This window comes from Elgaria multicarinata, chromosome 1, assembly GCF_023053635.1.
Source record: "Elgaria multicarinata webbii isolate HBS135686 ecotype San Diego chromosome 1, rElgMul1.1.pri, whole genome shotgun sequence".
In the NCBI taxonomy this organism is placed as follows: domain Eukaryota; kingdom Metazoa; phylum Chordata; class Lepidosauria; order Squamata; family Anguidae; genus Elgaria; species Elgaria multicarinata.
In genome coordinates this window covers 166,244,598-166,257,774 of record NC_086171.1, presented here as the reverse complement: position 1 = coordinate 166,257,774, position 13,177 = coordinate 166,244,598, and the positions used below count along the sequence as shown (strand labels likewise).

Sequence of the window (13,177 nt, the reverse complement as noted above, 5' to 3'; positions counted from 1 at the left end):
GCTCATGAACCCAAATCAGCTTAAGCCCACCCTTTCCAAACTGATGCCCTCCAGATGTTTTGGACTGCTGTTCCTAGCATTCCTGACCATTGGCCATGCTGGCTGGGGCTGGTGGGAGTCGAAGTCCAAAACACCTGGAGGGCACCTGGTTGCGAAAGGCTAGTTTAAGCTCTCAGGGCCGATGGGTCGATTTAGCATTATATAGCACATTTTCTAACCCAAATACTAAATAATACCTAATCTTACTCCCAATGACCTTGTGGGGAAGGTCGTTATTATTTCCACCTTTGAGATGAGGAACTGAGGCCATCACCCAATGAGTCCCTAACAAGAGTTGGGTGTGGACTTCACATCTCCAGCCTCCAAGACCAACAGTCTGTCCATGCAAAAGCAGGAACTCATGCTCAAGATTAAATATGGTGCTTCATAAACTTGGGGCAGGTCTGTGACTCAGTGGTCTTCTGGTGAGCAGGAAAAAAAGTCAGGAAGAAACACAACCCCCTGCCCTTCTGCTGCTGGTTGCCCTGTTGTCCCAAACTTATTCCATTCTACTAAAAGTACTGGACTTTAGAGTCAAGTTCTGTGCTGGCATGTGGATACAAGTCCCCTGAAAGTAATGAGTGAGGAATGACAAGTGGAAAGAAGAGAAAGGGAGCACGCTGCATCTCTCCACTCGTTATCCAGCCTCTCTTCACAGCATTGTTGCAACCAATTAGGATGTCACTCGGTAGCAATTATAGAACCTTAAGGTTCCCACGCACTGTGAATGTTAATGTTTTTGGGTAGTTAAGCTGCAAATGTTTCAGAGTCCATGTGTGTAGGAAAGAGACAGCACACACCTGAGTCTTCAGAACGAGCATTTGGGGATATTAATAGGTCACTGCCTGAGCTATGTTGGATGAGAATGTGAAATCAGAAGCTATTCTACATGCTAGCTGTTGAGGATTTTGTCCCATACCATATAAGTGAATCTGATTTGGGTTGGTTCAGTCTCCTTTGTAGACTCTAACCTGTCAGGCTGTAGAGCTATATTTCTTTCTGAAGAGCTCTGGATCAACATCTTTAAAATCTGCAAGGAGCACTGTCAGGCCTATTTCACCCCTGCTTTGCCCAAGGAACCCCTGGAGATTTAGCTCTCTGGCAGTGCAAGGAATGTCTTTGCACACTAATGGAACAGGGGTGTACAACTTGCTCATAGGGTGGCCATGTATCTGCTTTTACAGTAGGGCTGTGCACCACCTCGCTATGCCTTGCTTAGTCTGCTGTCCAGGTGTTTACTGTAGATGGTCAACAGTTCTTATGGTTCTTTGTCATTAAACTGGAACTGGACTGGATAGTCCTTCATACAGAGGATGTCTTCAAAGAGGGTGGCCCTCTTGAAGCCCTTCAAACAGGGAGCTGTAAAATACGGCTGTGCACACACCCTGACTTGCCTCAGATAGGGTGACCATATGAAAAGGCGGACAGGGCTCCTGTACCTTTAACAGTTGCATAGGAAAGGGAATTTCAGCAGGTATCATTTGTATATATGAGGAACCTGGTGAAATTCCCTCTTCATCACAACAGTTAAAGCTGCAGGAGCTATAGTAGAGTGACCAGATTTAAGAAGGCAGGGCACCTGCAGCTTTAACTGTTGTGATGAAGAGGGAATTTCACCAGGTTCCTCCTGTATCTTTAACAGTTGCATAGAAAAGGGAATTTCAGCAGGTATCATTTGTATATATGAGGAACCTGGTGAAATTCCCTCTTCATGACAACGGTTGAAGCTGCAGGTGCCCTGCCCTCTTTTAAATCTGGTCACTCTAGTATAGCTCCTGCAGCTTTAACTGCTGTGATGAAGAGGGAATTTCACCAGGTTCCTCCTGTATCTTTAACAGTTGCATAGAAAAGGGAATTTCAGCAGGTATCATTTGTATATATGAGGAACCTGGTGAAATTCCCTCTTCATCACAGCAGTTAAAGCTTATACGCACACACACACACATATATATGACAGCAATCTTAATAGAGATCACTGTTTCCTCACTGCTAACAGCCATGTTCTTGTTTTCCTACCAGCATTGTTCTTGTTTTCTGGCAGAGCTCCTGTGCCTTTAATATCTGCATGACATGCATAAACCAATGAGATGCATTTTTCCGCTAGTAGGAAAATGCAGAGTTGGGGACGAGGGCTTCACCCATTGAATTTTTGCCTAGCAAGCAGCTGTTAAAAATACATGAGATCTGCCAGAGAAAAGATGGCAGCATACAAAAGTGGGCAAGAACGCCAAATTGGGCTGGGGCCTATAACTGTATAAAACAAATTAACAATAACAGTGTCATGAAACAGAAACTCAGTTCAAAGGAGTTCACCAGCGCAGGGACAAGCCTTAGTCCCCCTGCTAATTACCTTTCCAGCTCCTCTATTAGGCAAAATGGCTAAATCCATAACAAGCATTGACCAGCCCACATACTGTGTGTGGCTGTTAACAATGAATGGCAGACAAGGAATCAGTAATAATGAATGAGTGATAAGCACCAACTGATTAATTCGAAGTGGCAGACAGCACTGTCATTCTGTGCACACTTGCTTGCTAGAATACTGCCCACCTACCCATGCACCTTTCCTCTGCAAGAATGGGATTGGGAGAACCTCAACACCACCAGACCTCACACGGGGCCTTGCAGCCTAGGAAAGTCATGTAACAAGCAGCCAGCACAATTGACATTGTAGGTCTGATGGTGACATTCTTATAAATCAGGAGTGGGGAAACTGGCCCTTCAATTTGTTGGATTCCAACTCCAATCATACCAAGGCAGCATAACCAGTGGTTAGGGATGGTGGGAGCTGTAGTCTGGCAACATCTGGAGGGCCACAGGCTTCCCAGACCTGCCATAAAGGGCCATCTGCAAGAAGTCACATAAGCATCTGTAGTCACACCCAAACTGGAAGAGGATGATACCCCACCCACCCATATCAACCAGTTGTGTTATGTACCTGGTGAGAGAAAGCAAAAATAGAGCTTCACTGCCTCTCTAATGGCCATGCCCTTGCATGTCCTCTGGACTCCATTCCATGAAAAAGAAGAAAATAAAATGGATGCATCCATAGGATGATCTCCCGACCTGAATTATTCCACAGTTTACTTTGAGCATGAATGGTATATACTGAGCATTTTCAAGAATACCTCTTTGAAGATTAGGGAAGTGTAAATCAGCAAAACTAGAGGTCATGGGGTTGTCTGAATTCCACCTTGAAGCTCATTACAATTTGCATCTGGATCAGATTACAAGCTTTTTTTTTTTCAAATCCACAAATTGCATTACAATCTTGGATACGACCAGGCTTCGACTGCAGATGGTGTTTGGGGCTGCGTTTCATTTCAGGAGGTGCAAACAAGGTTAATTCTGTTCAAAAGCAAGCTGAAATGAACTTTTTATACATCCCTATTGAAGATGCCCTTCCTTCACACCTCACTTTACTTCCAATACCAAATGGGAAAGATTGTCATAACCAGATCTGTTTGGATGCCTCTTCCTCCTTGTAAACTCAAAAAAGAGCAGAAAGTTAAAATCAGAATCACCTTGTGATTTGCAAAACAAAACTGTCGATCATAAAAGAAGCTTGAACATGTGACTTTTCACCTATCATGTATACCAGGAAAATTAAATGAACAAGGCCATAGTTTTCCAAGGCCAACATAGTTACATATAAGCCCCTTCCTCACTCTATAAAGGGCGTCTGAATAAAGATGGAACGCCATTGTATTGCTGTGGTCCTTTGCATTTATACCTCCAATTTCTGAAAGGTCTTTGGCATTTATTATATCATCTCCCAGAGGAACTGCACTAAAGAAGGGATGGGCTACTGTATATCGATTTTCACATCTGTTGTGATGGACCTTCATCTTTCTTTTCCTATGCTGCAGACGTATTTCTTCTTTTTCTTCTTCCATAAATCCATCAGGACACTGCAAAAGAGTATATTTTCTTCTTGCAAAGGAAAAATAATACGATCCTCTCATCTCAGGAGACAAGAAAGTGATCCAGGGCAGATTGCTCAGGAAACCTGGGCAACAATTATTGACTACAATAAGACCATTGCAGATTCTATATCTGAATACTTTGCACAAAGAAAACGAAGATGTCAGGGCTGTAGACTAGCCTTTTCCCTGATATGCTGGTTTTCTCTGTACAGGATTTATGTATTTATTACTTAGAAAAGCATTTTTGCTCCTCATACCCCAGCATCTCTCATCTGAGCTAACTACCCCACTCTTCCTAATGGTAGAACTGGCCCTGCATCCACTGTGCCACCCCAGAACTCAACCATCTCATTTTGCTGCATGCATAGATCACACTAACATTTGTTGGATCGTGCCTTTTTGACTCAAACACTGCTGCCAACAGATAAATGTGTTAAAGCATTGTACATGACCAGTAACCTTAGAACCTATTCACAAGTGAAACTAAGAACACCTTTGTGTCTAGAATGTGTCTCTCACGAAGGCCATTAGTATGGGTTTAAAAATGGAAGAAAGAGATTTTACAACAGTCTTCATTGCCAACAATTCTGTGCCTCTCTCAGCACAAAAAAGGGTCTCAACTGGTGCTTCCTCCAGGGGTGCATCCTCCAAGCCTCTGCCCCCTGGAGAAATCCAAGGATGCTCTGTGGACTGAATAAGTAACCTGCATGGGGCAGTTTATGTCTACAGGCTAGAGGTTCCGCTCTCATAGTTTTGTGTGCTGTCTGAATTGAGCCAAAGCATTGACTCCTACATTCTCAGATGTCACTGTTATTTGCCTCCCTCCTTAATGAAATTCTGAATTTAACCTCTACAATCTGTTTTAACAAATTACTTGAAAAAGAACAAGAGCCCTATTCAGGCTTTATATTTACTAATAAGCTGAGCATGCAAGGGAGAAGCAAGTCTTTGCCAAGAAGATGTGTCCTTGACATAGCATGCAATAAGTAGCATCTCCCATTGGTGTCCGCACACACCACATGAATTTCTGCAGGGAAGGGGCCTTTGCACATACGTCTGTACACATGCCATAGATGTCTGTAGCTACCAGATGAGAAAAAGTATTAAGTTGCTTAATATCTAAGGTGCTGTAGTGCATTTTTGCTCATTTATTCCAAGCTTTGAATGGTTCTATATTATGATGGCAATTATGATTTCTAATAATTTTGAATTATCTATATGGATTTGCTCAGTTTTAGGACCCTGGCATAGATATTGTCAGATACATATTGATAGATATTGTCAGTATTGGGCAAAAGACGGGATACAAATAAATATAATAATATAATAATAATACAGAACACAGACATCTGATATTATCACAGATGGGTTTCTGACCCTGATCATTTCTGTTCCAAGACTTGCTTCTCAGGATTTACTCCTGAGTACAGATGTGTAGGGTTACATTGTTCATGTATTGTGTGATATTGTGAGGTATTGCTTTTTTGCTGGCTTTAGTGAAGGATTCCATTATAGTCTTCTCCCTGCTTTCTCTCCACATGTAAAACTAGAAACTTGTGCAGCCATAACAATTGACAAATATTTTGTTACATAAGTTTTCATGGGCCAGAACTGACTTCGTTAGACATATGGCGAGGTCACCTAAAAGGGTGGGAGGTGATCTTTCTGATTCTTTCTTCCTCCTGCAGCCCCCTGGGGACTAGAGAGCTGGGGGTGGGGGGGAGGGCTCTGGAGTAGTATGAGAGATGACATTGAGAGCTTCTCTACATTTTTTTTAAAAAATAATAATAATCCTGCTGCCTTACCAGGGCTTTCTGCTTCCACTTTCTTTTATGAATTACAATCAGTGCCATTACACAGGCAGCCACATAGTTTAAATTAAATACTTCCTCTCTCTGTGTAATCTACTCACTTTCATTCACTTTAATGAGACAGCAGCATCTAGTGGCATAATTATAGCACAACGCCAAGTTTACACACTGGGAGATCCTGCTGTTTCCCAGATATAATCACATTACCTCTGATATATATATATATATATATATATATATATATATATATATGAATATGATGTTCTGGACATTGACAACATCATGTAATGGACTCACAAACTTCCATGAGTGGCCAATCATGAGCATGCAATAAATTACTCATTTAGAGAAGCTCTGAGTGCTGCAAGAGGTTGGGGAAATTGATAAAGGTCACTTCCCTGCTCCCATCCTCCAGCAGGGTACTTACACTGGATCCCACTGCCTTCCATGACTGAAAGGAGGCCTTCTGTTCAAGAAATGGCTAATCTGGATACAGCCTTCTGAGTAGAGAGAGAAGAAATAATGTTTGTATTTATTTTATTTTTACAAAGGCCACCAGATATAGCAATGCAAGAGGTAAATGGTACCTTGCCGTAGCATGCAGAGCACAAATGCATCCAGAATCCAGTCAAAAGCCAATCAGCATTGGGTGTGAGGCACATCCAATAGGCTTAGCGTAATGAATCGGTGGTGGTGGTGATGGTGGTATCTCCAAACCCCACAACTAAAGATGAACCTTTATTTGATGTAGTGACCTAGAAATTCCCAGGTTCTGCTGAGACCAAATACTACACAGTCAATTTTGCTAGTGACTTCCATTTTGGCAGTTTCATACTGGAGAATTCCTTTGAAACTTTTTTGTTCAAGTACATTAACCTTAAAGTCTGCTACAAAATGTCTCGGGAGATTGAAACGCTCCCCTGCTGCTTTCTGAGAGTTACATTTTTAAAGTCCGGTTTGTGTCCATTTATCTTCTTCCATAGATAAGCCATTTTGACCTATATAAATGTTGAAAGGGCATTATTGGCAGATAAGGGCATGTCTCGCTGCGATGTAACAAACTCTTACACTAGGCTCGTCGCATAAACTCTTCTCAGGCCAAGCATCACCACTTGAAAACCTGAGGGAAGGTTAATTAAAATCTTTCCCTTAGCTATGAGGGAAACAGATTTAATACAAGATCTGCGCTAAATATACTGTGAGTATAATATGGGCTGGGGGTTCAATAACTGTAAGGCAGGTAAATAATGCTAAGCTGACACGTGTTTGGAGCTAACCAAATAATAATAAGTTTATCATTATTTAAGGACTTTAAATAAAAAATATATAATACTTTCAATTTTGCCTAATCTAAACTCTCCACACACTAACTACTTCTCTCTCTTTACACTAATCTTAAGTCTCTAGAATCTAAACTCTTTTTACTTTACAAATAAAAACCACAAGAAAACAAAACTTAAAAACACTTCTTCTACAACTTTGAACACACCCTTATAAGAGTGTACATACACTGTTCCCCCTCTCAGTTACATCATAAACTACACTCACTCAATTCTAACATTCTTTACTAATTAGACATACTAATCTAGACATATACAATATAATCAATTGTAGGGTAACACCACACTCGCTCTTGTCATCCCCCGCCAGCATGACCAACTCCCATGATCCCTCTCTATTGGCTTTGTTAGCTGAGGCTGATGGAGACTGCAGTTGAAAACAACTGGGGGGACATCAGGTTTGGGAATTCTGGCACAAGGACCGGGAACAGACAGTGGCTGCCCAGCGGAAAAGTTCTTGCTCTTCCTGGATGGCTAACTTAGCTTCATTGCTTCACACACAGTAGGGCTGTGCAAGGTTCAAACTTCTGATATTTGAACCTGAGGCTCGGAGGCCATTTAGTAGCAGATCTGCTATTTTAAGACAGGATCCGCCATTTCCCTGCACAGCCCTAGGCCCTGGTACAGCCTACAGTCCCCAGCATGCAGTGCCTGGGAGGGCTGGACTTACCAGGGGCCAGGAGCAGAAGGCAGACGTGTCCTCGCCACGCACGATCGGCCGCTCCTCAGTGTGATCTCCAGCTTTGCCGCGATTGCCTGCTTCTGCTCGTGAGATTGCGTCTTCTCGCAAGATTGCCGGCATCCTCTAGTGAGATTGCCAGCTTGCAGGGAAATGGCGGATCCTGCCCCAAAATGGTAGATCTGCCACAAACACACTACCTTCCCTAAACCAAGGACCACTTTGAATATTTTCATCTCCGCCTTTGAAAATTAGTGAATGGCCCTCTTCCTATTCACTCACTGCAAATGGAGTGGAAACGTTTCACAATAGCTCTGTAGTACCACTTAGTTGATGATACAAGCTGTCTCCAAAGCTGAATCAATTGATGGCTAAGACAAATGAATGAATATCAGCTGCCAGGTGTGCTGCAGCCTCCTCAAGGATTGTATTCCAGATGGGTTGTATGCATCTTTGTGTAGGATGTTAGTGTAGAAAAGTTTCTACATTCATGGTTGCCTAAATGGTGTTTTCCGAGAAATTGTTAATGGACCATGACTTCCTGGAGAAAGCAATCCTATGGTCCCTGGGAGAGTGTCCAAGGGACCATAGGATTGCTTGTGAAAACTTTTCTGAGGTTGGAGACAGAACTCTCCCAACCTTAGAAAGGAGAGTTGGAAATCTGACCCCGACTCCTCACAGCAAGTGCAGAAAAAACCATGCTGGCTGCCCTCCAAGAAAAGACACTTTGTAGGAGGAGGAAAGGGAGTGTTCTGGTGGATGGTGAGGGTAGGAGACCAGATAGCTAAGGATATGACATATCCTCAACCTTGTCCAGCATCCTCCTTCTCCAGACCACCCTCACTAGATGGACTGAAAAGCCCGTTCATCAAAAAACTCCAAATATGGACGATGGGGAAGTGAAGATCGCCTCCCCTGCTTCTCCCGCTCTGCTGGCTTTAGCCCAGCAGGTCATAGGAATCTTGAAAGACTTCAAGTTTGGGGACAAGGGCACAATTGATAGAATTGCACCCTAAGAGTCTATGAGTTTCTCTACATTAAACTCCCACCCTGCGCTGATTTCTGCTTCTGTTTTCTTTCTGGAATTGCAATTGGCTCAATTACATGGACAGCCACATGGTTTGGATTAAATACTTCCTATCTCCATGTCTTGCATTCAACTCAATAAAACAGTGTCATCTAGTGGCAGAATTATAGCACAACACCAACTTTACACGGGGCAATTTTGTGAATTTTTTTTTAGCTGATTATATCTGTGTTTTCTGACAGTGGAATAAGGGGAAATAGTGCACGAGATGTCCTGACTGTTCATGATGTCATGTAATTCACCCACAAACCTCTGGGGTATCCTAGTCCCAAATATATTCAATTTTTCTTCACTGGGATGCAAGGATTGTAAAATATGGTTCTCTTAGTCTCTCATGTGCAACTTCCAGATACTTAGAAAGTTTGCAGTCAAAACTCAAATGTTTCCAAAGGGTTGGAGGCATCTTTGGTCCACCTAGTTTGCCCAGTTTTCACAACCTTTGAACCCATGACAGAACCCCTCCCTCAGTCCTGAATTCTGACCCATTGCCCCTTCCATATGTATGCTAACTCTATCCAGAATCTCCATACTGCTGTTCTAAGCATTGACTTCTGCCTCTCACTACTTGCATAATTAATTTCTCATGCAAAATTCTTGGTTTTCTGTCTTTCAGGTGAAGCCTTTAGAAGAAGCCTTGAGAATGCAAGCAAGAGAAAAAATGAATCACTTGTGGAGGAGGAAAAGGAGAAGCTCGGATTAGACAGAGAAATGCCACTTGACCCATTATGACCTCTTCAGCTGAGGAAACTTGTTACACCTAGCACAGCACCTTCCCTCAGGAACAATTAACGTCCACAGAAGCACCCAGGGGTAGCAGGACAGTGGCTGTTTGCTGTCCACACTTACCCCTTTCTGTTTTTTCCCTCCATGTTAAGTTCCAAATGTGTCCTGTAAAAGCTTTCACTTTGCATGGAAGTTGGACTTGCCAGTTGAAAATGAGACACTTCCAACTGAACTTGCTCCTCATCTGTATGGCAACCACCACTGCAATTCCCATTGTGCCCTGGAAGGTCAAGTGTCCACCACAGTGTGTCTGCCAGATCAGGCCATGGTACACGCCCAGGTCTGTGTACAGGGAAGCAGCCACGGTTGACTGTAATGATTTGTTCATCTCCACAGTGCCTGAAAGCTTGCCAGAGGGGACGCAGATCCTTCTTTTGCAAAGCAACAATATTGTCAAGGTCGAGCAGAGTGAACTGGGCTATCTGAAAAACCTGACTGAGGTAGATCTGTCGCAGAACAGCTTCTCTGACGTTTTGGACTTCGGCCTGAAGAACATGCCCCGGTTGCTGAGCCTTCACTTGGAAGAAAACCAGCTGGCTGAACTGCCTGATAACAGCTTCTCGGGCCTGGCTAATCTCCAGGAGCTTTACCTTAATCACAATCAAATACGCCGGATTTCACCACAAGCCTTCGTAGGCCTTGGAAACCTCCTTCGGCTCCACCTCAACTCCAACTTCCTGAGGACAGTTGACAGCCGCTGGTTCCACGTCCTGCCCAGTCTGGAGATCCTCATGATTGGAGGCAACAAAGTAGATGCCATTTTGGATATGAACTTCAGGGCCCTGTCAAATCTGAGGAGTTTGGTTCTGGCTGGCATGAACCTGAAGGAGATTTCCGATTATGCCCTAGTAGGCCTGAAAAGCCTAGAGAGTCTGTCTTTCTATGACAACAAGCTTGTCAATGTCCCCAAGCGAGCCCTGCAGCAAGTCCCTGGTCTTAAATTCTTGGATCTGAACAAAAACCCACTTCAAAGGATCAAGCAGAGCGACTTCACAAATATGCTGCACCTCAAGGAATTGGGACTGAACAACATGGAGGAGCTGGTTTCCATTGACAAGTTTGCCTTGATCAACCTGCCTGAACTGACCAAACTGGATGTGACCAACAACCCTAAACTGTCCTACATCCATCCCAGTGCTTTCCATCACCTGCCCCAGATGGAGACCCTCATGCTCAACAATAACGCCCTAAGTGCCTTGCATAAGCAGACACTAGAGTCCCTCCCTAACCTGCAGGAGATCAGCATCCATAGCAACCCCATCCGCTGCGACTGCATCATCCGCTGGGTCAACAGCACTGAGAACCGCATACGCTTTATCGAGCCTCAATCCACATTATGCGCTGAGCCCCCAGACCTAAAGAGGAAGCACATCCGGGATGTCCCCTTCAGGGAAATGACTGACAGGTGCCTGCCCCTCATATCTGACAAAAGCTTTCCTTCCCAATTGGAGGTGGTGGATGGTGAAGATATCTCTCTCCACTGCAGGGCTCTGGCAGAACCAGAACCGGAGATCTACTGGGTCACGCCATCAGGCCTCAAGCTGATGCCCTACTCAGAAGATGGGAAGTATAAAGTATACCCTGAAGGGACCATGGAGATCCGCAAGGTTTCAACACAAGAGGCTGGGCTCTACACATGTATGGCTCAAAACCTCATAGGTGCTGATACCAAAAGCATCCGCCTGATGGTCAACCGTTCTTTCCCCTTCAGCGAGGACATGCTAGAACTGCTTGTGAAGGAAGTCCAGGCCTACCACATCCTGGTTGCCTGGAAACCTCATCTCAATACAGTTTCTTCTAACCTGACATGGTCCAGCTTCAATCCCAGCTTGGATATGACGAGCGTGGCCCGTATCCCGACCGGCACTCACACGTACAACATCACACGGCTGCACCACAGCACAGAGTACTGGGCCTGCCTGCATGTGGCCTTTGTAGACTTGCAGAGCAAGGTGGCCTGTGTCAATGCCAGGACTAAAGAGGCTCAATACCAGTACTGGGAAAGCAGGCAGGGTGCCCTGATGGTGCTGTCTCTCTGTATTTTGTTGCTGTCTGTTAGCCTTATAGGCAACTATGGCTTGGGTCCCTTCAAGCCACAAGCTGGGAGCCCGGGGACATGCAGGCCATGGAAAACAGGCTCATCTTCAGTACGAGTAGTGTATCCCACTTTCATCCAACAATGGGATCAAGGGAGAAAGAGTGAGACGCTCCTAGCCATGGAGGTACAAGCAACACCACTGGACTCTTGAAGGTCGATGGGTTTTTGTTGTTGTTGTTTTCCCCGTGGAGGGTGGGCGAGAAGATCTGGTAGATTTTTTTCTTTTAAATTACCAAATATCTGTGAGGGGGGAAATGCTCAACTGTGAAAACAATAAGCATGGAGGAAGAAGAGGACAAGGCCTGGTGCGCCTTTTATCCACCCAAATCCCCAGTTTGGCCAAACTGATTATCCTTTCTGCCAAGACAGACAATCCATTGTTACGAAGAGGAACGTCATGCCGAGACAGGTGGTGTCCAGAGTGGATCGCATGAGCTGAAAGCACCAAGCTCAGAAAATCCCTCTGGATCCTCTGGCAGCCCTATTCCCAACTTGACTCTTTGCTCAGCAAATGGCTGTTCCTTAGGAAATACAAAAAGGCCTTCCCCTTTGGGGGTAACCATCATGTATAGCTGCGCATTGCCATTGAGACTCCTGCACCAAACGCAAGAAGCCCAGTCTGGTGGGCTGCATGATCTGCCTCCTGGGGACCACCTCAAGGAAGGTGGAGTTCATGGGAAGGCCATCTGATCAGGCGAGGGAATCACAAGGTCACAGTAATGATCCTCAAAACGATGAATGCATCTTTGAATCAATTGGCAACATCGATTAGCAAAAGTGGATTGGATTTCAACCCAAGAGCTTAATTTCAAGGCTATTTTGTAAACTTTTTTGTGAATAATGTTTAATGGGGGGGGGAGGGAGGGGAAGAAAATCTTGCTTTTCTGTTTTTGTTTTTTTGTATAAAAAAAACCCGAACGAACGAAAGAAAGAAATCCTTTGTATACCAATCTACCATAGCTAGAAGGCTTTATGCTAGTTCAGCATTGCTTCAGCTACAGGGTGGGAGGTAGGGGAGGGAGGATGTTGGGGGGGGGGGCGGATAATCTTTGATGTAAGAGAGGTTTCAAAGAAAAAGAAACTCTTTGTTTTGAAGTGGCTGATCTCCATTACTCAAAACATCCCAGGAGGCAGAAAGCATAGTGGAGTGGGCCAAGGGGTAGGGGAAAGGGAGAGAGGAGAAATAGCCCATTTTCTAACTCTGTCATCACCTCTTTGTCTCTGATAAGCCAATTAAAATTGCAAATGAAATATACCAGTGGACAATGTGCTTCCCTCCTGCCCGCCCCTGCCCCGCATCCCTCTTCCTAGTTACCACAAAATCAACAGGGTCTCATCAGAAGTTTGAGCACATCAGAAGACAGGGCCACTGAGTTATGACCTAAGGAGACGGAGTTTCCACACTCATTCCAGC

General features: G+C 44.3%; 1 protein-coding gene across 1 annotated transcript in view; it reads left to right on the top strand.

Annotated features, from left to right (window-relative positions):
* The window catches only part of LRRN2 (leucine rich repeat neuronal 2), a 179,118-nt gene extending 166,529 nt beyond the window's left edge, over positions 1 to 12,589 (top strand). The window contains exon 2 of the mRNA XM_063142275.1: positions 9,496 to 12,589. Coding sequence (XP_062998345.1) covers positions 9,764 to 11,914 — 2,151 coding nt within the window. The 5' untranslated portion in view covers positions 9,496 to 9,763 and the 3' untranslated portion in view covers positions 11,915 to 12,589. The remainder of the gene's footprint in view (positions 1 to 9,495) is intronic.
* The last annotated feature ends 588 nt before the right edge of the window (positions 12,590 to 13,177 follow it).